At 42.1% G+C, this 24,797-nt stretch overlaps 2 protein-coding genes across 6 annotated transcripts in view; one reads left to right on the forward strand and one right to left on the reverse strand.

Moving 5' to 3' along the window:
* The window catches only part of GNE (glucosamine (UDP-N-acetyl)-2-epimerase/N-acetylmannosamine kinase), a 78,725-nt gene extending 74,460 nt beyond the window's left edge, over positions 1-4,265 (forward strand). For both annotated transcript variants that reach the window (XM_032793258.2, XM_075067400.1), the window contains exon 13: positions 3,608-4,265. The gene's annotated coding sequence lies outside the window, so the exon portion shown is untranslated. The remainder of the gene's footprint in view (positions 1-3,607) is intronic.
* CLTA (clathrin light chain A) lies at positions 219-24,421 on the reverse strand. 4 transcript variants are annotated; one of them, XM_032793261.2, is made up of 7 exons: positions 24,112-24,421; positions 10,819-10,856; positions 8,678-8,795; positions 6,475-6,586; positions 3,168-3,221; positions 1,726-1,761; positions 219-673 (listed from the first exon to the last, which is right to left on the reverse strand). In XM_032793261.2, exons 1-7 carry the CDS (start codon positions 24,335-24,337, stop codon positions 502-504), a joined length of 756 nt encoding a protein of 251 aa, XP_032649152.1. In that variant the 5' UTR covers positions 24,338-24,421; the 3' UTR covers positions 219-501. The 4 variants fall into 4 exon arrangements, with proteins under 4 accessions (XP_032649152.1, XP_032649154.1, XP_032649153.1 ...); XM_032793263.2 differs by lacking the exon at positions 3,168-3,221 and having other exon boundaries at positions 24,112-24,420; XM_032793262.2 differs by lacking the exon at positions 1,726-1,761 and having other exon boundaries at positions 24,112-24,420.
* Positions 24,422-24,797: the final 376 nt, after the last annotated feature.

The following is a 24,797-nucleotide window of genomic DNA, read 5'->3' on the forward strand; positions in this document are numbered from 1 at the left end:
AAGGTGCAGTCACTTCCATCAGGCAGCAAAGCAGATGTCCTCCTGCATGCACAGTGGTCTGTCACTTCACACACACTGGGTGAGGCCAGTGCTTTAGATCTTCAACTGCCACTATAAATGAGGCCAGAAGTTTGCTCCTGGACACTATGTGGATTGAAAATTTCCCCTTTAGAAGGGGAGGTGGGGAAGCGACCTCTGTCTATGAAAGAGGACACACGTAACTGTTTAACAGACCTTTAATATCAGTACAGTTGAAAGTGACATCTCAGTGCACAAGAGTACAGAGAGACTACAGTTCTGGAGGTTCTCTCCTCCCATTTGGGACAGAGGAAGGAAACATGAGGAAGAACATGCAATCACAAACAATGATCAACTCTAGATACTTTATGAGGTTTGGTCCAAAAAAACACATTTAAACATAATTAATCCAATTACTGCAAACACAGCTTCTCTGAGTAAGGTTAGATATTGCATTTGTAGTGTTTCCATTGTGCTTTTCCTTCAGCGAACCAGCGGAGCCTGCTTGAGTGAAATAAGGATGGAGCGCATGCGGGACACATCTTTCGCCTGTTTACTAGACTTGGGATTAAAGTCACAGAGCCGAGCCACACGTTCCCACTCTGTGCCTGGGGAAGTTTCTTCCACATCATTCACAAAGGCTTCTTCAGCTGCCCTAGAAGCAATGCAATACTACATGTTAATGTGAGCTCTGCACCCCCCTGGAAGCCACTCCTTTCCCTCCATAGACTAGGGTTCCATTTTACATGTTTCATAGGAAAATGTAACCTGACAGCTGCTTGAGAACATTAAGGCTTGTTAAGATCCCCTACCCCCAACCTTGGAGATGAACAGGTTGCAGTAATCTGCTATGCACAGGCAGTGCAGAAAATTGCTGTGTAAAATGTTGGAATACAGGTGTTTGGTTTAAGAGTAGTTATTCAATCTTGGCCTCAGTATGCACACAAGTAAAAGTTTCAGGCACTCTGATGTAGGCATTTAATTTAAAGCAATGCCTTGGTACATTAACTATTGTTTTTAAGCCTTCAACTCTTAGCAGTTTGCTTTGGATGTTTGCCAACTGGAAGTTTACTATCTACAGAAGTGCAAGATTGAGGAGTAACTTCCATTTGGTTTACAGATACTCCAAGGCGTGCAGGCCATCGTAAAACTGTGTGCTGATGGTTCCCAATGGTGTAGAGAAGCAGCGTGGATCGAAGAGGAATTTAAGTCATAGCTTCCATGCTTGCAGCTGCTATAGACTTTGAGGCATGTTTTGGCAAAGGGGAGGGTTACACTGAGTTCAGCTAAAAGGATAACAGTTCCCCTTCTTTTATCCCAACAGCACTCAGTGAATTCTTTCCTTCCAACATGTAGGTTAGGAAACCATAAGCATCAGCGTTATCCTTTTGGCATCCCTGTGCTGCTAGCAGCATTGCTCCAAGGCATGTGTAACCCTTCGATGCCTGGATTAAGCAAATTGTGGGTCCCTGGTAGCCGCATAAGGGCAAGAGCAGTAAGCACTTTGAGAGAAATCAAACCAAATCCATCTACTCCAACAAGCAGTACAGAGAAAGCAATGACAGTGATCATCCTATGGAAGGGAAGGGGCAGCACCGGGGCCAGGGATGATTTGAGTACAAACACCACTGAAGACAAGGGTCACTACAACACTGCTACTTCATGTGACAAGACACTTAAGGGGGGCAGTGAAGATTTTTACTTAACTGTTCTAGGCTGTAGCAAGGATGGTTTATGTTTGTGCTTAAAGGTGAAGAGAAGAAAAGAAACAAGGAAAGTTTAAGTCAGATATAGAAAATGAAAATGAGCTTAATGCAGATGATAAGCTAGCTGGACATGCACTAGCAGCTCAGTCTACATTCAGGAAACATGCTGCCAGTTTTAGTCTGCAGCCGTTACACATTGGCTACACGGAGACTGGTACAGGAAACAAGTGTTTTCATTCCACGGCTTTCGGTGGAAACTTCAGAACATGATCAACCACCACCTGTAAATCCAGCATTTCACAAGTCTTGTCTTACATCCACCTAGTTAGGCCATCAATTCCACACTGGAACTTCAATCTGAATTCACTCAAAGCCATACTACTGTTCTCACCAGTACATCTTTAAAAGGGCCTTTAGTATCTGAAATGGTCAGCTTTGAATTCAAGTCTATAAACATAAGGGAAGAAATCAAAGCATATGAACAAGCCAAAAAAGCCACATTGTAATCTTTAACCCCATTAGCGAAAATACCCATCTTTCCTTGCGGGTTGGAGATCAAGGCTTTTACTTAGCAAAGCAGAGCTAGATTGAAAGGCCCATGGGCTTGCTTGTCTGTCTGCACACACAGCATTGTCTTCCAGTGTTCTGGCTGGCTGGCTTAATATGTTGCATGTAATGGAGCTTTCACCACTCTATCCTTTGGGAGATTACCCAAATGGGAATACTACACAGATGAAAGTGGGCAAACAATCCTAACTTCCTCCCCACCACCCCGACTGCATATGAAGGCCTACTTTTTCCCCCACAGTTGAGTGCACAGAGTTAAGCACTAAATAACTGGCCTGATTTTCCAGAGGCGCTGAGCATCTGACCTTCTCGCTGACTTCAACAGGAGCTGTAAGCGCTCAGCACCTCGGACAGTCAAGTGAAACCCTTTTATACCTCCCTCAAATCGAGCCTTCCAGCTGCAAGTGTTAGTTCAGAGAAAAGCAACTTTCCTATTGAACACCTTGTACATCTTGGCTGTACAAAAGCAGCATCTGGGTGAGAAAGCACCAACACCAGAGAGGTGTGTTACCTCCACGCTCCTAATACATCTTAGTGTGCAACCAAGCTTCCATTGCCTGGAAGCAGATTTTAGTCTTGCTGTCATTTAGCTAGTATTCTGCTTTACCAGCAGTGTATTACTGGTGGCATGCATGCCGCATGGGTTAGTACGTCTCCGGTGACCCTCTACAAATCAAGATGACATTTCACTCTTCAGTATTGCAGCTCAAATACCCTGCTGTACTGTAGGAAGAACTACTATATAGACACCCATCAGCCTTTGATGCTGGATTCCAAATACTCAGTTTAATGTAGTCACCAGACAGAATATTAACTGTCTCTGAAGGATAATGAAGAGGATCAGACAGACAGACAATTAGTAGTTAGGCAACATACACATAACCAATCATGTCAGCGAAGGGTTGTTTGTAGAAAGCTTCATCTGCCACCCTAGGCAGCAAGTAGTCCAAGAGGAAGGCAAGCAGGCAGGAGAAAAGAGAGAAGGATGAGAAGCAGAGAATACAGCGGAAGACAGGTTAGGTAAAACAAGAGAACGGCATTAAACTATAAACCAAATCAGACTGAATCTGAAGTTAGAGTCAAAACGCTGAGCTGGAAAGTGACTAATATTCAGTTGCATGTTCTGCATCAAGTTTTCCCCACGGAAGAACAGCTCAACAAACTGAGATATCTAGCTGTAGTCTCTGAACTAGTTCAGGGAGTTAGGTCATCAGGGTGGACTCATTTAAATCAAAGCAGTTTAAATCACTGATTTTACAGCAAGGAGGAAAAACTAAGTGAATTTAATTGTTTTCATTTGTACTTTATTTTCATAGAATCAAGGAAATGTAGTACCTTGAGGGGTCATCTTGTCCAGCCCCCTGCACTGAGGAAAGACCAAGTAAACACGGACCATCCCTGACAGATGTTTGTCCAATCTGTTCTTAAAACCTCCACTGATGGGGATGGGAATTCCCTTGGAGCCAATTCCAATACTTCACTACTTTTGAACTGGAAGGATAGTTAACGTAAATATCCCTTGTGGCTGATTATGCACATTACTTTTTGTCCTACCTTTGGTAAACATGGAGAACTGATAACATCTGAGAACTGCTACTAGATTCTCTCCCACCCAAAACGTCTTCAAAACTAAACATGCCCTTTTTCTGGCCTTCCCTCACAGGTCAGGCTTTCTAAAGCTTTTATTTTTTGTTGCTCTCATTGATTCCTAAAGGTTGATTCTCATTAGCTGGTGGCCATTAAAACATTTTGATGGTTAGATATAGCCTTTACACTAGATTTGGTGCTTGCTTTGGCAAGTACTGAGGATAGAATGCACCATACATCTTTAAACTACATAGTTCAACATTACTTTTATTTTTTTTTATTAAGTATCACCGATAATATACTGGATTAAGAAAATTACTTGATGTGTCAAGCTCCATCTAGATGGAGATTAAAAAAGTGCACAAAACTAGCTTTTAATAAATAAAATTCTTGAAATTTGCTAACATAAGAAAATCAAAACATTTGCATTTCACACTCATTTATTAGAACAGGAGGTATTACTTGTAGTTCATGAACTGATTTCTAGTCACCATGCCCTTTGAGATTTTAGCACTAGTAGATCCTCATACATCTAGGCTTCCCCCGCCCCCCCCATAGATCGGAAGATGGAAAACTTTCCTGCTTTTTCAACTCTCAATTGGTTTCTTAATTTTGAATGAAGTAGTCACCGCACTGAACTAACAGAATAAACTGAAATGAAAGAAATTCTCTACACCTGCAAAAGACAACTGCTGATGAAGCACTTCAACAGATTCTGGTTTCGAGTGTTCAGCCAAGTGACTTCCACCAGCTCAGTGATCTGATTGTTTAAAACCTGGCAGATATATGTTCTAGATTTTTGATTTTAAATTATTTTTAACAGATCTATGTTAGGCCCTAAGCTTAGTTTATTTAAAAAACTAAAGCTTGCAATTTAATTTTTTTTTTAAATGAGATTTTTAACCACTCTGTGCCTGAGCATTTATGTCCACCATACTGGAGACCTGTTTGGAATCATTGAAAGTTACTACTTTTCCACTTGGAAGTCTTACAGAAGAGCCATCCCAAGCGCTGTAAAAACTGTCAATCACACCCATTTGGGCCAATGCTCTTCCAAGTTCACCATTACCACAATGGAGGAGGGAAATGAACCCCTCTTCCTAAACTGAGCTCATCCCCCAGTTACAAGGAGTTCACATCAGTTATCTGAGGGTTTACAGAACCTGATCTCCAGGACTTAGCTAAAGGAGAGGCTTTGACGACACTCAACTTCATGGTCAGTCTACCCAGAAATGAGTTACTCCTACCCTCAACAGGAAGAGGTGAGCAGTGTGGAAATTTCATTTCCATGAGAAGTGAAGAGTAGGGGGGTTGCCAGAGTTCCAAGGGGAAGTCCACCAAGTCCATCATTTGATTAGTACAAAAATAGGACTCTTCCCAATCCCATGGGAGCTTCACCTCCTCTTCCACCTCAAAGGACTATGCCTGCTTCTCTCGGTCCCATTATGCAGAGGTTTCTCACTTGGGAGCAATGGTTAGGTGAGGGGGAGATAAGGAGTTAGACTGACCTGTTCCAATGAGGGAGTTGCCCCAGGAAACTCCCAAGTTTAAAGAGACCAAGTGGACCGTTTGACAAGTCCCTGTACTTCCAACATAGTTCTGCTGTCTAGTGGGCAAACCATTGACTGGTACGAGAGGTTTATTCTTAATTTTTAAAATAGATATAGAAGTCAGGTTCTAAAGTCATTACTATAGCATTGTTCAGCAGCCGAGAAGGGGTTATGGATCAGCGTTCACATCTCATTCCCTGTCAATACCTGACCCAAGCCAGGGAAGCTAAATGATCCAATCACAGACCAGATTCAGTGATGAATCCTGGTCACTGCCACTTGAGGCATGCTGCACATACACAGAGAGAAACAGAGAGGTTAAGAATTATTGGCCAGGTTTACAGCAACTCAGTACCGAGTTCTGGTTGAAGACTCATCTCCCTGCTCCAGCCATTGGAACAGGGCTATAAATTCAAGAGGTAAGAATTATAATCCAGAGAGTCAGATTTTGGGTCAAAGTCTGCCACACCACAGATCCTGTCACTAGAACGTTATCTAGGATAGGAGGTCACCCCTCATGGGGTACTGACACCTTCCATTTGAAGGGAGGGGAGGAGAAAAATCAAGTCTCTGCCCACCCAGTTGGCAAGAACAAGATGATTAATTGTTGGGATTTGTTTAACCTATCCTGTGAGGGTGCCGAGGTATTGAGAGGTTATTGTGGGAAAGCCAAAAAAAGATGATGTTCTTGCCACCTAAGCTGAGCAGGCCATTAAGCACAAGTTAAAAATCTTACTGTTGCTAATTGTGCTGGCTCTAATTACACTGATACACTAGGCCACATCTACAGGTATCGAGAACATCCTCATGGCACTTACCATAAGGCCGCTGATAAGATGAAGAAACCCACTTACAACGAAGAACCACTTCCACAAGTCTTACTGCTGAATACCTAAGAGTTTCACTGGAGGACCAAAAGCACCAGTGTATCTTTAGTTTGACAATGGATATAGACAAGTATACAAGATGCCAACAGCACCCTGGTTATATGTTTCAATTCCTTCCACAAACCTCAACCATTCCAAAGAACTACAGAAAATCCTTACCGGTTGTTGGCTTTTGTTTTCTGTAGCTGTTCATCTTGCCTTGCATACCATTCTTCTAACTCCTTTATCGCCTTCTCTTTCCATTCTGCTTCCTGCTTTCGAGAGTTAGCATCTGAAGATTTAAGAGATGCCGTAACACGGCTTGAAAACCAACATCATGCATTTTGGGGCTCTCACAGTGTTTCAGACAGGAACCTCATATGATGATTTAAATGGTGCACCAGTTAAATGGTACTGTGACCCAATCTGATCAGACAAGGGAAGTGTAAAAATGTCAAGGTATCTCACCACAGAACCCTTCAAGGAAGGAGTACTATCAGCTATCGCTTTATGCCAAAGACATTTTATTTCCTGTTGAAATTTTCCTCATACAAAAGGCAAATGTCACCACTTCAAGGTTACCTCCTCTTTGAGGACAGGCTCAATGTGCTACTGAGCTTGGCTAGTGAAGGCATGCTGCAAAAGTAGCCATGTGCAATAGCCTTGTGTTAATCCAGTTTGCAGACTAGCTAATAGCTATTCCCCATACACCCATCAAGTCTGCTTATACACAGCCAATCTGAAACTGGATGCAGTTTGGCCAGTTACTGCATTTACTTTTTTTGATCACTTATTTCCCCAAAGGGTGAAAGCAAAGCAGTTGTCTTGCCTAATGTATTTCCCCAACTTCTCTTATGGCAGCTGTATCAGCACCAGAATGGTACTTATTGGGCATCAGTGAAGCAGAAGCTGTCCACTACAGATCTTTGTGGGGCTTAGAATTTAGAAGAGCAAGTTCAGTGAACATGCCAGGGGCTTTCATCTGGTCGATATCTACTGGAGAGCACAATTCCATTAGCAGGCCACTTTAGAAACCAAGATGGTACTTGTCACTTTCCTAAACTAGGTTCTCAAAAACCTGGTTGGCTAGCCATACTTCTGGCAAGCAGCCAAGGCAAAGAAGGACAGTGCCAGCCAGGCAGTGAGGGGGTGATCCCCTTTTAGCTCTCTGTGCTGCTAACAGCGTTCCTTAAGTCAAATACCTCTTCAATGCCTGGTGAAGCAAACTAGGGGGCCCTGGTACCCACAAAAAGGCCTAAAAGAGGCACACACTTATCTTTTACATAAGGCCAACTCCATCCACTCCAACGAGTAGTGCAGAAACAGCAATGATATTACCCCACTGAAGGCAAGGGTTGCTACTACACTGACTTCAGTGTCTCTCCTGGTATCTCATGAAGTACAACACATTCTCCCTAGCTTGAAGCTGGCCAGGCTGACCTGCTTGCCTAGGCGATAGCATTCACATTGAGGAATTCCTTCCAAGCAGTCAGTTGGCAGGTCACTAGGTGATGACATTTTGTTTAATTAGTTTTAAACCAACAGCTAAGATCCTTTTGGTAAGGAATGACTTCAGTGCTCTATTAGAGACTGGGCAAATGGAATACATGGTAATGAGAGGCAGACTAGCACCATGCTCACCACCATTTCTTGCTGGCAGAAGGGAGGCTAGGGTTGTTTTCCTTTTGATACCCGTTAAAACACGAGGCCAGTCACTCAGATGTGTTAGCTTCAGTTGAACTCCTTTATGAAATTTGATACAGTAGCAACAGACCCCAAAAGACAGACAGCAAGGGGGTGGTCCATAAGTAGCTAGCCTGTATAAGCCACTTACACCATACTTGGTATGCTGGGCAGAGCTGAACTCTGAAAGCAGATCCTTCTGCCTGTCACCCCAGAGGTTCTGGCACATAGCAGTGCTGAAACCCCTTCCAGGTAGGCTGGAGAATGAAGAGCAGAGGGACCTCTGCTCAGCCTCTCTTTCCTTTCAGTAGGGCTCTCTCCATGACAGGTTTCAGGCAGGAGGGTACTGTTGTGTGCAAGACACCATTCAAGTCTCCAGATGCCAATGTGAAGGTCACTATTGGTTAAGAACGGGCAATTTTGTAGTGGCCAGGTTTTCCAGCTTTAAACAGAGCTGGAAATTTCAGATGCCCAAGCAACTGGGAGATTTTCCCCTCCAGTTGGCAGCATCAAGCCAGCTCCCATTAACACCGAGTCTGACTGGGTAGAGTGTTTGTCAACAAGAAGAACTGAGGATTAAGAATTTAAGATGGCAGATAGGCAAGTGACACTTCAAATTCGTGTATGAAGGAATCAAGATAAAGTTGAATTTTTAACAGCAAGCCCTGCAGAAACATAAAAACTTCATGATTTTCCTTACCAAGGACTTCTAGGCGTTCCTTTTGCTCCTCTCTCCATTTACGGATACTCTCTGGTTCTGACTGCAGTCGATCCACATGTGAAATAGCGGCATAGCAGTCTGTTGGCCCATTGCTCTCCTTAAAAAGAGGAAACAATTGGAAAGTCTTAAACAAGAAACAAGGTATTTAAAATACTGTTCATAAACACAAATGTAATGGGTACCTTAGAAACGCCCAATAACAGCCTTCTCAAGTGCTAACGGGGCATGCCAGCAACAAATGCTTCTAGTGGATTATGAACAAGGGTAACTAGCAAGGAGAGGTTTGCAGTAGGATTAGTGCTTTACTGGAGAAATCAGCTGGAATCTTAGGCTAGGGAGAAGATTTGTACAATTACAAAATCATGGTGGACAAGGCTCTATTATCTGCTTTGATAAAAACGGAGTTTGGACAAGGGGCTGGGCATGGCCAGAGGGAACTAAAGAGGATAAGCAAGCAATTAGTGAAATTTCCTTGGCTGCTTTTCTTACTAAGAGGAGTTAACTAACATGTTCAAACCTCTGAAAAATACCATTCATCCTCTATACCTGGGTGTTGTTCCCATTACACACAAGGGGGAAAAATTCCTTCCAAGCGTACAGTGAGTGATAGTGCTAGAATTAGAACTCGAGAGCTCATTTTGCATCTCAGCCACATTGTACATAAAGACCAGTTAGTATTTTAGCTTTCCCATTGCCAGTCACAAGGAAAAGTCCACAGATCATTTCTCAATGTCACTTGAGGCTTCAGCGCGGATGTGGAACTGAAGTGTTCACCTAGGACAGAAGTGGCTAGACCAAAGGCCAACCACTCATCTGAACAGGGTCATCTAACAAATCCTTTGCAACAGCATCAACAACTTGCACATTTGAAGTTAACCACCAAGACAGATTTAGGTTACAATGAAGTTAAGTAGACTTAGAACATTCTGATCAAACCTGTACCAGAGACTTTTTAAAGTGGTTTAGCCAGCCATATACACTACTGCCCCTATTTAGGAGAGTCTTAGTAATATCTGTTCTGCTTTGCCACTTGATAAACTGGTGTCCATTATAATTCTTTCATACTGGACAGTAATGGACTATTTGGCTAGTGGTTCAGAACTCTGCTCACAGCTTTCACCCAAGCTATTTTAAAGCACAGTAAACACAATGAGTTTGGATCTGATAATGCAGTGAGCATAGGATACAGACTGGGTTGTGTGTTATAAGGAACAGTTTAATGTTAAGATACTTGTCAAATGTTCTCTAGGCTTAGAGAAACTGGATTTTTAAGAAGCAAATATTGGTAAACAGATATCATATACACAAATTGATAAGTTTTTCCACTGATAACTGAAGTTAATAGATGGACAAAGAAAAACTAAGTGGTCAAGTAACATTTTCTAAGGATATTTACTTTACATATTTTGACGTGTGATATCAGTGTTTTAATGGTGACAAAGCTTTAACTTTTTTAATCTTAACATCCACGGTCAATAATTGTCTGACACCTCCCCATAAGTCCCCACAACTGAGAAAATTTAATTTATAAAAATTCAACATGAGATTGTCTTAACTTAAAAATGCTTGAACACTTAATTTGCTAAAATGAGTTCTCCCCTGCTCTTTATGGAACATCACAGAATCTTTAGCCTGTGCCTAGTCAATGCTGACCGTGAATAAACTTGTTAGTCGGAGCACATCACCTCTAGTAATGCAGTGCCAGCCCCAGGTATCAACTCAAGTCCTAACATGGGACCTGAGTACATGGCAGTCTTCCCAGAGGAAGGCATGTTACCAATTGAAATATGATGTCAACATGGATTTTTGCTGTAATTTGTCTTTCACTCAAAGATGGAGTGTACTCTAATTGCCTGGCAGCTATGGAATCGCACAGAGTATTACAAGATTAGAGACTAGATTAGTTTTTTCCCTTCATTAATAAGTCAGGAGATGTAAGTAATAAAAAAGCAAACAGTGGGGAACATTTCTATTTGGATTAAGAAAGCTACTTTAACCTATGAGTAATCCTACTGTAAGAGGCTAGAAACTGCTTTTGAGAAGTCACTTAACATTTAGGAAGTATTCTAATTTCACCCAACAGGTTTTTTTATTGTTCAAGATAGATACTCTTTCATTACCTGATAGAGCTCTCCATTCATCACCCCATCAACAGCATCTGTAAGGTAACGGTGACTGTAGGTTAGACAGGTCTTAAAGCAAAAAGTTAAAATCACAATACCTAAGCCTTAATATGATTGCAAATGTTACAACTAATAAGCCTAGACAATATAAAATTACTTGAGATAGTTAAGTCCAAAGATGACTAGGATGAGTTACAAAGGGATCTCACAAAACTGGGTGACAGGGCAACAGAATGGCAGATGAAATTCAGTGTGGATAAATGCAAAGTAATGTACATTGTATGTATAGTTGGAAGTACACTTTGCAAAATGATGGGGCCTAAATTAGCCATTGCCACTCAGGAAAGATATCTAGAAATCTATCGACAATGACTCCAAAACATCTGCTCAATGCGCAGCAACAGTCAAAAAAAAGCTAGTGTTCAGAAACATTAGGAAAGTGGTAGATAAGACGGAAAATATATTGCCTCTATATCAATCCATGGTATACCCACACCTTGAATGCCATGTGCAGTTATAGACTCAAAGGTCAGAAGGGACCATTATGATCATCTAGTCTGACCTCTTGCACAATGCAGACCACAGAATCTTACCCATCCACTTCAATAACAAACCCCTGACATATGTCTGAGTGATTGAAGTCCTCAAATTGTGGTTTGAAGACCTCAAGCTGCAGAGAATTTTTCAGCAAGTGACCCATGCCCCATGCTGCAGAGGAAGGCAAAAAACCTCCAGGGCCCCTGCCAATCTGCCCTGGAGGAAAATTCCTTCCCGACCCCAAATATGGCGATCAGTTAAACCCTGAGCACGTGGGCAAGACTCACCAGCCAGCACCGCAGGAAAGAATCTGTGTAGTCCTTGTAGCCATCATCTCCAAAAAGAGATTAGAATTGGAAAACGGTACTGAGGACAGTAACAAAAGTGATCAGGGCTATCGGACAGCTTCCCATATGAGCGGGAGATCTAAAAAGACTGTAATGCTCAGTATTGTAGGAAGGAAAAAAAAAAAAAAAAAGACTAGTGAAAGTAGAAAATTAGCTGTGGTATAAATATCATGACTGAGTAAGGGAAATACTTCCTAATATTCAATTTTTATAGCTCTTCACATAAGTTAACTTCATGGCGAGATTCATTGAGTTAACAGTGCAGGTGTTTTTGTTTGCTTTTTTTTTTAAAAATAGTATTTTCTTCACACCAACACACTGTATAACCTGTGGAAACTTCTGCCTAGGGCGTATGGTCGTGAAAGCCAGAACTAAATACATTCATGGGAAAGACAGGTAACACAACCCATGCTCTGGTTGGACCTCTAACATCTGAACTGCCAGATACTGGGACTGGATGACAGGAAATGCAATCAGTCGATAAAATGCCCCTTGTCCATTCTATCTCAAGCAGTCTGGCAATCAACCACTGGTGGAACAGGATGTAATACTGGGGAACCATAGGTGAGACCCAGAACAGCCATTCTATATTTCTTTAGTTATTACAAACAGTAAGGTAGTTGCTTAAAAGTTTTAGTTAAGTGTTTGCTGAAATGGTGGGGGTTGGGGTACAGTTTGGGGAAAATTTTCATGCGATCCTTCACATGCAAAGTTTTTGCAAGGGAATTTCAGTTCAATAGCTACCATTCAGTGAGGCTAACAAGGCAGGGGTCCTGTGGACAAGTGATCATGTAATTAACATTCACATCAAAAGAAAGCCAAATTAAGGTTGGCAACCAAGCTCTGCAATTTTAGCATTTTTAATGTAGCTTTTTTAGATGTTTGTAATATTAGAGAGAGACTTTAAAGGTCACTACAGCACCTATGGGATACTATGGGGAGGAGCATTTTGAGTGCATGTTTGAAAACTGAAGTTTTCAAATGCATAATTACACGGCTGCAGAAAAGTGGCCTCTGCAGATAATTTCTATACACACACATTACTATTGCTGACTAGACTAATGAACAGAATGTCCCCAAGAAGATGTACAATGCACCTTTGCATTTCAAAGGACTATTTGTGTCTAGACATTGTAAAGCAATCCTCCTAGCATTAGAAAGAGTAAAGACAGAAGAAAAGCAGTGAAAATGGTGTAGTTACTTTCTGCATGTTAGTTCTTTGTAATTCCGTTGCAAATTTTGAGAAAGCTCAAGGTTAGCATACTGACCCATCCGTCATCCATGCAGACCAACCAATTCCTCTTCTGTATATAGTACCAATATTCACCAGCAAGCCAAACACAAGAGAACTAAACAGAAGCAGTACTAGAAGCCAAGCATTCTCTATTGCAACTTTATTCCGGTAGAGTGTTTGCATAATTTCAGTATAGCGGTCTGGAATAATGTCTGTCTTGCCAGCCTTGGAACCGCCAGTACAAGTAATGCTGAGTTGTGGGGCAGCAGACAGAAGCCTTTGCTCTGGACACTGAAGAGTAGTCTGCTTTCCTTAAATATATCCTGCCTTTCCAATCAGCAAGAACAATATCAAAGCCGCTCACGGCTCCAAAGCAGTAGGCAGATTTAGGTACGTCTAACAATGCACGATTATTTCGAATTAGCTTAAAACCGATATTACAAAACAGATCTAATAAAATCGGTTTAGGACGCGTCGCAAGTGGGACCCGAAAATCGATTGTTTTTGGCGTCCCATGGTCCAAAGCTACCATCGATTTTCAGGAGCGGTGCAACTGTGGGGTAGCCTGTTTTCCTCAGCTATCCTAGTTCCCAGTTTTTTTTTTTTTTTTATTTTTTTTTTTTTTTTTTTTCTTTTTTTTGTTTTTTTTTTTTTGTTTTTTTTTTATTTTTTTTTTTTTTTTTTTTTTTTTGTATTTTTTTTTTTTTTTTTTTTTTTTTTTTTTTTTTTTTATTTCTTTTTTTTTTTTTTTTTTTTTTTTATTATTTTTTTTTTTTTTTTTTTTTTTTTTTTTTTTTTTTTTTTTTTTTTTTTTCTTCTCTTTTTTTTTTTTTTTTTTTTTTTTTTTTTTTTTTTTTTTTTTTTTTTTTTTTTTTTTTTTTTTTTTTTTTTTTTTTTTTTTTTTTTTTTTTTTTTTTTTTTTTTTTTTTTTTTTTTTTTTTTTTTTTTTTTTTTTTTTTTTTTATTTTTTTTTTTTTTTTTTTTTTTTTTTTTTTTTTCTTTTTTTTTTTTTTTTTTTTTTTTTTTTTTTTTTTTTTTTTTTTTTTTTTTTTTTTTTTTTTTTTTTTTTTTTTTTTTTTTTTTTTTTTTATATTTTTTTTGTTTTCCCGCCTTTTTATTTTTTTTTTTTTTTTTTTGTTTTTTTTTTTTTTTTTTTTTTTTTTTTTTTTTTTTTTTTTTTTTTTTTTTTTTTTTTTTTTTTTTTTTTTTTTTTTTTTTTTTTTTTTTTTTTTTTTTTTTTTTTTTTGTTTTTTTTTATCTTCCCGTGTTGAGAGCACAGTGCCTGATGGGGCAGAAAACACTGCCCCGTGGTGGTGCTGGGTACAGCCTCACCCCTCCTTTGTGAAGGCAGGCAGACAACCGCTTTGCTGGCCTTTTTTCGCGGAGTGCATTGAGGCAAACGCCATAGCACACGCATCTTCCATTTTTTTTTCACGTGGTGGTGGGGAAATAAAACTGAGGAGCTGTTCCCTGAACCACGGCCAGACACTGTGTTTTTAACCTACAGACATTGGGGAGCTCAGCCAAGAGATGCAAATAATTTTCAAGGACTGCTGTGGACTGGTGGATAGCTGGAGTCCTCAGTACCCCCTCACTCCCCTTCATGAGCGTCCATTTGAGTCTATGGCTTCCCGTTACGCTTGTCAACAGCGCTGTGTATTCCTGGAGTTTTTATTCAAACGCTTTGGGCATTTCGTGTTCTGTAACGGAGCTGCATACAACAAGATTTGTCTTCCCCCATAGCAGCGATCAGACCTAGTTAATGCTCCCGTACGGTCTATGCTGGAGCTTTTTTTCGATTTTCAAACTGGCATTGCCAGCGGTGCTGATCAGAGCTCCACGCTGGGCAAGCAGAAATGTATTCAAAAGTTCGCGGGGAACTTCTCCTGTTTACCTGCCCCGCTGCAATCCGAGTTCAGATTGCCTGCCCAGAGCGGTGCAGTGCTGACTCTGGGATGCCGCCCGGAGGCCATAACGTCGATTTTCCCGTCCACATGAACCCTTAATACGAGTTATCACTATCGAATTTAGCGCTACTCTCTGCGTTTGGGAAGGAGTTCCGAAAATCGATTTAAGGAGCCGTTTAACTCGATATTAATGACGACGTCGTGTGAACGGATACAGCGTTAAATCGGTATATCGGCTATTAAACCGATTTAAAGTCGCAGTGTAGACCTGGCCTTAGACAGACAGGCTACAAGAACTGCCTGTGCCCCTGCATCCTGAAGAACCTCCAGTAACCAATCCTGTGGTGCATACTGGCACTTTGGGGGACCTAATTTCTCCATGCTGTAACAGTCTCAGCTAGGCAGAGATCTGACACTCTGGTATGCAATGCACTTTGAGATGTAACAAATGAACCCCAGAGTCAATTAAATGTTAGTGGATCTGGGCTGCAGAAGACAGGCAAAACCTGAAGGAAAACACTGAAAGCTCTGACAAGCTGGAGTGAGAGGAGAACTTTCTTAGCCCTGGTCTATACTACGAGTTTAGGTTGAATTTAGCAGTGTTACATTGATTTAACCCTGCACCCGTCCACATGACAAAGCTGTTCCCCCCCGCCCCCCCGACTTAAAGGGCTCTTAAAATCAATTTCTGTACTCCTCCCCCAACAAGGGGATTAGCGCTGAAATCGACCTTGCCGGATTGAATTTGGGGTAGTGTGGTCACAATTCAAAAAAGTATTGACGATACGTACCCAGAACCACGCGCATTACTGTTTTTGCCCCATCAAGCATTGGGATCTCAACCCAGAATGGGCATTGGGATCTTAACCCAGAATTCCAATGGGCAGCAGAGACTGTGGGAAAGCTACCACAGTGCAATGCTCTGGAAGGTGACGCTAGCCTTGTACTGTGGATGAACTCTGCTGAGTTAATGGCCTTAAGTGGGGACAACTGACTGTATAAAATTGATTCCTAAAACAAAAACAAAAAACCAACTTCTATAAATTCAACCTAATTTCATATAGTATAGACATACCCTTAGATGTCCCACTATGTGATGGGGGTGGGGGGGAGAAGAGTGCAAGAAATGACTCTTAAGAGCCCTGAAGAATTTCCTCCACATATTTCAGAGGTCAGCAGCATAAGCTAGGAGAGAGACAAAGGCCAAATGAACATACAGGGCTAGCTTAATGAGAGGAGGGAACACAGGTCCTGAAAGAGGACTTTGTGCTTATTGCAATCTGAATTAAAATATTTTTCTCACAAACAAAGCAAGGAAGTGTCTCTAATGTTTGCTGTCCCAGCCCAGCCTTTGGGCAGCTCTCAAATCTGACTTGTACATTTGAGAGTTAAGGCTACGTCTTCACATGGGGCAGTTTAGAAGAGCCAAAGGCTCTTTATATAGGGCACTAGATACCCCAAGGTAAGGCCCAATTGGTAGATCAATGATTTCTTCATGGACAACAGTTCAGAACCAATTTCATCAGGTTTCTCTTCAATATGACACGCTTCTCAATTACCAAACACAAAACCACGTGCTGTTGGCATGAAAGTCCACCCCAGTTAGTGCTATCAACTCCCACTTAGCTTTGTCATGCCCTACTGACAATTAGTGTTTAATCCAATTACTTCTAAAGTGTTCAGTGATGTGCCCTTAATTTAGCCCATCCCTGACTAATCAGGGTGGTTTTCCACAGCACTGTCCAAAATGTGTCAAACACTATACTCAAGACTTCACACATACAGCTCAGATTCAGCATTTTCCACCTTTTGTTCTATTATTCCTAACTGCAGCCACCTTGAGTACTCCTTTCCTTGAGGGTTACTCTTTTGAATACCTGTTCTAATCCCTACTCCAGTCTCTAGTCTATTAAACCAAGTGTTCCCCTTCATGACACAGAAGAGCCCCACAGCACGTAGAAGGGATTCTGTGGCATGCTCTCCTAGCAAGAGAAGGATGAAGTCCTTCCATATGAAACCTGCTCAACTGGGTCTCTACACGTTCAGGAAGGGAAGGGTACTACAGCCACTCACTGTCCTTCTGAAAAAGGGACAGTGGTTACCTACAACAGCAAACCATCCTATTCTTCACACCCTCAACCCACCCCCAGGGCTTACTGTCAATTTAGGAAAGCAGTCCCTGCTGGACCATGACAGTGCAGCCAAGAACCCAGTATGACATACAGTAATTCTGCAGATGGCCATGGCTTCTAACAGATGTTCACAAGATGTTGCATAGGAACCCAAAGCATTTCCTACCAGTTTAAGGATTTGAAAAGCCCACCAGTACTGAGCAGCCCACTTAAGCACAGGTCCGTTGAGGAGATAGGTGGCAACTTCAAGTCTCCTGTCCTTTAAATAGGTTAGTCTGCTACCCGTTTTTCTGAGTAAAACATCTTTAACAGTTATCTGAACTTTCCTTTCTAGTGTACTTAAAAAAAATTCCCCAATTAGTTTCGCAGATGACTTTAACCATCCCATTAGGATGTGTCTCTTGAGAGCTCACCGAAGAGAAAAGCATAGTTGGAAATTTGGAAACTGAAGACACTTCTTGCCTATCTGTGTAAATGTAAAATATTAGACCACGAAGTAGCAGAACAAGAGGTTTCGTTTCTGACAAATTCGCTGTAAAGCTTGAAAAGAGACCTGGTTGTTTAAAAAAAAACCAAAGAGATAGTCACCAACGTTACTGTAAGTAATTGCAGAAATTTTTAAGCAACTATGTTAGGAATATATTGAAACTTGCTTCCTACTCAACGCCCTCTCACCCCTACAGAGGGCGCACTATGGCCACAAGCAAGCTCAGGAAGCTTGTTATATGATGATATTCCATTTCCCTTCTGAGATGTATTGTGCGATTTGGAAAACTTGACACTATTATAGATCTGGAGATTCTTTGAAGGGCTAACAAGGGAACAATAGCCCAGCTGATTACACTCTAAGTTTAAACATTCTCTTGCAGTTCATGCTGTCAGACTATCTGTTTATTAACTGATTTGGTCCCAGGAGCGCACATTGCTGTGTAGCTATCTGCAGTTAGGAGTTTATCCTCACTTACAGTCACAGCAGTCAAACCGCAGCGCTGTTCTGTCCTTTTAAACTAGTCAACACTGAACGTAGCCTTTTGGAGATGGGCCTTTCCACCTTGTTCAATGTCCCAGTTAAAAAATATTATCTAATTAAGTGGTTGGAGCTGCTTTCCTTTCTTGCAAACTTCATCTAGGTTAATATATACAATTACAAGTTTACTTAACGTGTGATGGACATTACCTGTAACCCAGATGCCCAGTAATCTTGCAAGCACTAGAAGATTTTAAAGAGATTTCTAGAAAAGGTCAGTCGAGAAACGCTGAGATCTGCACTCTCAACAGTGACAATCTTTGCATTAACCCAGGTAGAATTTGTCAAACCTAAGGGATATATGCTTCATTAGTTCATGAGGAGAGACGCGGGGAAAATTGGTAAATGCAACTTACAAAACAGGGCATTAGAGATATGCTCTCCCCAGCTTCTCTCATATCAGCCCCAGCATTGATGAGGTTGCAGTTAAAGAAAAACCTAGACAAGCCCAGGACAACAGCCAAATCAAGACCATCACCACTCCCCCTACACAAGGTTCCCCTAGTGCCTCATTTCTTCTTTCTTGGTAGGCTGCAACTTTAATACTCATCCACAAATTGATTCTCTCTCTGTGGAAGTAGTAAGTGAAGCCACAGTAATCCCACCCCACCCACAGTCAGTCATTCAAGGAGCCAACCTGAAACCTTCTGCTTTCTCCAACCCCAAACCTCCAATTGCAGTTATGCCTTTTTCCCTTGCTACTAAAGATAACTGCACACAGAGGGTCTACAGAGTAGATTCTAGACCCTGCTCCTCCCCAGAGAACAGCAAGTTACCCTTCAGGGCCCATTAGTCTTACCAGGTTTTCAATACAACCCCTGTCTCATAAGAGGACAGCTGAAGTCTTACTGCTGGCCCTCCTCTTCCAGATGTGCAGAAGGCCTTGGAGGGAGGTTACACAGACATTCCCACATAACAGGAGTGAGTGTGTAATCTATATCTACATCCACATGAATATACACACACTCCCCCACAGTAGTATACTGCACACTGTAGTTTAACTTTACAACTGCAAAAAGATTAGACTTGTTTTTTCTGAACTCAGACCTAAGTGTTATTTGCAGAAGCAACAGAAGACAAAAAAAAGTGTTAAGTGGCTATTGTCCTCTTAGGCACCCTGCAAGCTAGATCAGAATTACAACCTATCAGACAGGAACAGCCACCTCACACTGCCTTGCAGCCTGAAGATAAACATACAATTTACTGTCTAAATTAATCATTCCACCAACTTCAAGCCACATTATGAAACACTTCCAGAATAGACACTTCACACTCAAAGAACAGTAATGGGGTAGTGCAACTCCCTGTGAAAATGACTGGAAAGATTAGCAGCCAATGATTGCCCCACATAGCCCTCTTTAGACACCACTGACATCCACAGTAAGGCACACCAGTAAGCAGTTTTCCCAACTCTGCTCTGCAAGTAATCATGTTGTATTTACTATTCTCCCATTAACTGAGTAGCAACTGTTTTGGAATGCACTGTATGAGTAAGGCTAAGATTTTGGTCATGGATATTTAGTAAACGTGGATAAGTCAGGGGCAATAATGAAAAATTCAGACACCTGTGACCTGACCCGACTTACTAAATATTTGTGATAAAAATGGGGATTCTGGATATCTGCCATGGGCTGGGAGCTAGAGGGGTCCCCAGCACACGAGGGCCCAGAACTACAAGGTCCCCCTCCTACAGCAGCTCCCAGCTGCAGGGAACTTGTCACCCAGGAGCTCCTGGACCCTGCAGCTCTCAGCTGTGGCTAGCTGGAGTCAGAGGTCTTTGGAGATTTCAGATTCCATGACTAAATTGCAGCCATATGCGTGAGCCACCAATATAGCTTAGTGTGGTATTGGTTTCTGCAGTGTTTCTTATGGAAAAAAATATGCTGACATATTGATGCCGTTAACTTTTATAGCAAGAAAAGATTAATATTCAGGCAGTTTATTTTCATAATCTGAACTGTACCTCAAAAAAAGCAAGCAGGTCTTTACCCTTTGTTCTACTAGAAGGTCTCTGCAACCTTAGAAGACAGGAAATAACTTATGAATAGTAGCTTGCTCTATGGAAAGCTAAAGGTTAATTTTAGCTGGAGCTCTCTACAGTCAGCCAGGCAGTTACTGCAGTTCAGCTGTCAGTGCTCATATGGATAACAGTGAATCTTTGTTGTTTTAACCCCTTCCCTGTTATGTTCCTATGGCAGAGGAAGTCTAAAGCAGGGACCAACATCCAGTTGGCCTAGCTGTGGGAATAACTAGTAGATAGGGATGCTGTGATCTGGGGAACCAGGGAGAGAGTGGTGTGGATTGTGGGATTCCACACAGAAAAACAGGTACAGGCCTGTAACTGGGGAAGGGGCGCCTAATGAGACATAGCGAGGGTCAAACTTGGTCAGAAGTTTGATATGGGTCCTCCATATCTTGTAATCTTCCACCTTCCATTGGTTTGATTTTTAACTGAACATAACACTAAAGTGGAATTTCCTTCCCATGCCTAAGCAGACAGCTGAACACTGCACTTTTTTTTTTTTTATTATTTAAAAGCACACTTCCAAGCTGCTCCGGCATACCCTTTTACAAACACCCATACTGAAGCTGGTAATTACTTTTCACTGCACAATTTCATTTCTTACACTGTAATTTGTTATTTCCCATGGAGGCACCTATAATCTTATTTCATGACTACTGCATAAAGTCTGATTCTACTCTGGTAATAAATACAGCCTTACATACAACTCATCCTATTTGGTATGAGCGGTATCTAAGGCAGTTCAAATGGTTAAAGTTAAAAAAAGTAAATCCACAAATCCCCTGCTGCTGTGCTTAAGCATTTAAGATTAACACAATGCAGAAAGCAGTTTGCTTGCAGTTAGCTAATTACTTCTACTGTGTCTTGTGCAAAACTATTATATCTCACCAAGAAGAATTTGACAGCTGTCCTGATACACCTTTTGTTTCAACGTTTATGCAATTTTATAGTCAGAGGTGGAACTAAGGATTCCGAGTAACCTCACCTCTCAGAAAAGCAGGGCAGTAGGAAGGTTCAAATTCTTGGTGTCATCAGAACTAATTACAGCAGCTCAAACTGAAAGTCAGCCTTCTGTACTGGCTTTTGGGGAAGAACACCCATTACATTTAATTCAAGTGGAACTGAATGACCAATCTTCCCAACTAAAATATGAAGTTCTATTTTATAATCCTCTTTTCTACTCATTTGTTCGAGAATTAACAACAAATTTTGTCTTTTCTATATGGATGTCAGAAGTGTGAAAGTGTCATTTAAAAAGAAAGATGCTTACTAAAAAAGTTAGAGGTTTTCATATCAAGCCAAATTAGTTTTGGAAGGTTCAGCAGTGTTCTCTGTATTAGAGAAGGAATCATAACAGTGAGACGGCCACACTATGGATGTGGCACAAAGGCTGACTTTAGATCTATTTATTTCAGAGTTGCTCTGCTGGAGACAGGAAAGATTGTAAGGGACATGAGGAAGCTTCCCATAGAGGAAGTACTTTTCTGTGAAATTAAAGAAGTTGTTTCTTGCTTTTTAGGAAGTCACTTAGGCTGGGAAGAAGTTACAGCTGTATGTTGTTAAGAGACCTACTCATTCTAAGACATTGATGTAAGCATAGATTTCAATTAGGTTACCAAAGATTTCATGATAAATGAAGTGCATGTTCCTTATAAACTCATCTGCTGCTTATTCCTGGTTGAAGTCGGAGCGCTCTGTGAAGTCACTCATCTATACAGGCACTATTTGCTATCAGCAGGATGGACTTGAGGCAGGAAATAGAAAACAGGACCAAACACCAGAGCTCAGGAAGTTACTCCCATGTAAACATCCCTAGTAGAAAGTTGTTAGAATACTCGACACAGGAGAGTTTATGCTCCATTGTGAGCACTGAGAAAGAAGGGCTGCATCCATGACTACTTTAGAAGTAGCCCTTAATGGAATAGTAAGCACCATGGAAGCTTTACATTTGGAAGTCTCATGCTCTTCCAGTCCACGTAGTCATCCCAGCTAGACTCTACTGTGTCTTCAGAGTAGAAGTGTTCAGTTAAGGGACCATACGAGAAAAGAAAAAACGCAAACTCAATCATTCAGCACATCTCCAACTTCAAAGCTATAAAAAAAATCCTATTTCTGTATATTTGAGATGGATTAAAACATCAAGTACTTAAAAAAAATGCATTATATTAGCCAACTTAAAATATGGAAACTAGTATCGAGTCTAGCAAAGTTTGAGTACCCATAAAAGTGTAATGGAGACACAAGGTGGGTACAGTAATCTTTTATTGGACCAACATATGTTGGTGAGAAGGTGGTCACCTGAAGAGCTCTGTGCGGCTCAAAAGCTTGTGTTATCTTTTATTGGACCAATAGTGAGAGAGACCTCTTCCACTTTGTGTCTCCAATATCCTGAGACTGACAGAGTTACACATTTCTCCATGTATGCACGCAGTCTAAGGGCAACACATTCAACATAACTAATATTTCAACAAATTTTAGCTCGTTAAGAAATATAAAGAGCACCTTTCCTTGAAGAAGCAGCAGCATGTATTATGCAAAGACAATTTTTCTAAGTTAGGAGGAGGTACAAAGGTTACTAAGAAACAGTGACTGAAGGCTACATAAATTAAATATTAGCCCACTGGCTAAAAAGACCATACTGAGAGAGGAGATCACAAATGCTTCAGAGCTTAGCTTGTCCTTGGTGGAATGGATATAAGATCAGCAAGTCTCATCTACGTTTTTCAAACAAGCTCAACATCAGCTTCTGTTTGTGCACCTAAATGAAATGGCCAGATTTTCATAAGTGCTCAACATTCTCAATAGGAATTGCTCTTTTCTACATCGGATTCAAAGCCCCACTTCTCACTTAAAAGAAGAATGTTTAACTAAACCTTGAGGACGCAACTCCAATTCTGGAGGTAATACTGGAACTTGTCATTGTATCAAGGATTCCACTGTTAAATATATTCAACTTTATAGAATGTATTAAATTTAGTGACATCAAGCCTGCAACTTCTATTCATCCTTCAACGAACCTCAGTGTTCCAATATCCATTGTACATTGGTCTATTTGTGAGTTAGGAATCCTGACCAGTTCAGAGTAAAGCTAAAGTTTCACAAAATTAAGACTGAAGTGTTAAATACAATACAGGCCCATCATGCTGTTTTAAGCAGCAATGTTTTGGTTTGCAAGTCTATAAACTGAGGCTAATAATGGTTCTTTCAAACCAATCACACAGATGGGGAAAATACTATTAAGCTATAGGTACAGCACTGAAGAATTCGTTTTGCAAGATAAGGAAAGTTAAGACATTCTTAAAATGTTAAACAATTCACTAATATTAATAAGCAAACCAGAAATTCTACAATTTACAATATTAAGTTTAATTTGTAATTGCTAAACTTCATTGATTTAGTAGTTTAAACAGGTATTATTTTCAACACTTGCAGGAGAAGTGATATCATGCACTGATATGGGAGGCTTACACACTACAACACACTGAAGTGAAGGGCCAAACAGACATTTTTTCAGCACAGCACATCTGCCTACAGAAAACACTTTTCCCTGTGAAATTCTGCTTTATAAAAGATGCCTATTACGACCACTACACAAAGCAAGACACGTTACAACTACAGCACTGCCACTCTAACAACGGGAGTGAGGTTATTAGCCGAAATACGTGTTATCCGTTCATCTGCAGGACTCTATGGGCAACTAGGGCGCTCAGGCAGGAGCCAGACAGATTTAACAACGGCTCCTGCACTCAGCTGCCAGTGCAACTGCACCCAAGGGCTGCCACAGGAGAGATGGAAAGGCCCAGAGAACTCGAGGTGCCAGAGCCACAGGAACTCGCCATGGTCCCTGGGCCAGTGGGTTGGCGTGGGCAGGTCCCGACTCCCGGCGTGCCACGTCCCCAGCTTCGCTGCAGAGCGGCCCGGGCGACGGCTGTGGAGGGGGAACAGCTGCTGAGGCGGACGGGCGCCCCTGGCCCGGCCCACGAGCCGCCCAGCTCCGAGACCCGCCCTGGCCCGGCGAGAATCAACCCCCGCGGGTGGAGCGCAGAGACCAGCCCCCCCCCCTCCGGGGAACCGGAGCCCTACCCGGCGCGGGCCCGCCGTGGCCCTGCAGCCCCGCCGGCACCTCGCCGCTCTCCAGGATGCTGAAGCCCTCGTCGTTCTCGATGCCCGCGATCTCGCTCTCCTGCTGGGCCAGGAAGGCGGCGGCCGGGTCCTCCTCGCCGCCGCTCAGCGCCCCGTTCCCCACGCCGGGGCTGTCCCCGGCCGGCGGCTGGGCGGGCGGCGCGCCGAACAGATCGAACTCGGCCATGGCAGCAACGGACACGGAGCGCGACGGGCAACGGCCGGGGCACGAGCGACGACAACTTCCGGTCCGAGACCGACACTTCCCCTTCGCTCCCCCGGAAATCGAGGGCCCGGCGGGGACTGAGGGCGACACTCACCAATGAGTTGAGAGCACAGAGGAAACAGTCAGCCAATCAGCGAGGCAGGGGCGGGGATGACAAACCTGCACGTGACTCCAGCAGCGCCCCGAGACGGGTACGTGAGTGGAGCTGGGACCAATCAGCATTCCCCACTCCATTCCATTCCCCCCTCCCCTCTCCCGCTAGGAGTCAGGGCAGGTGGGGTCTTACATTGGGCGGCGCTGCGTGTGCCCGTGCGCACCCGGGGGCTTTGCACAACTGTCTTGTGTATACACGTGCTCTGGGGGTTGCGTTGTCTGCATTCCGTGTGAGCGTGCACTCTGGTTGCACGCGCGTGTGAAACGC

Source organism: Chelonoidis abingdonii, chromosome 6 (genome assembly GCF_003597395.2).
Source record: "Chelonoidis abingdonii isolate Lonesome George chromosome 6, CheloAbing_2.0, whole genome shotgun sequence".
Lineage (NCBI taxonomy): Eukaryota > Metazoa > Chordata > Testudines > Testudinidae > Chelonoidis > Chelonoidis abingdonii.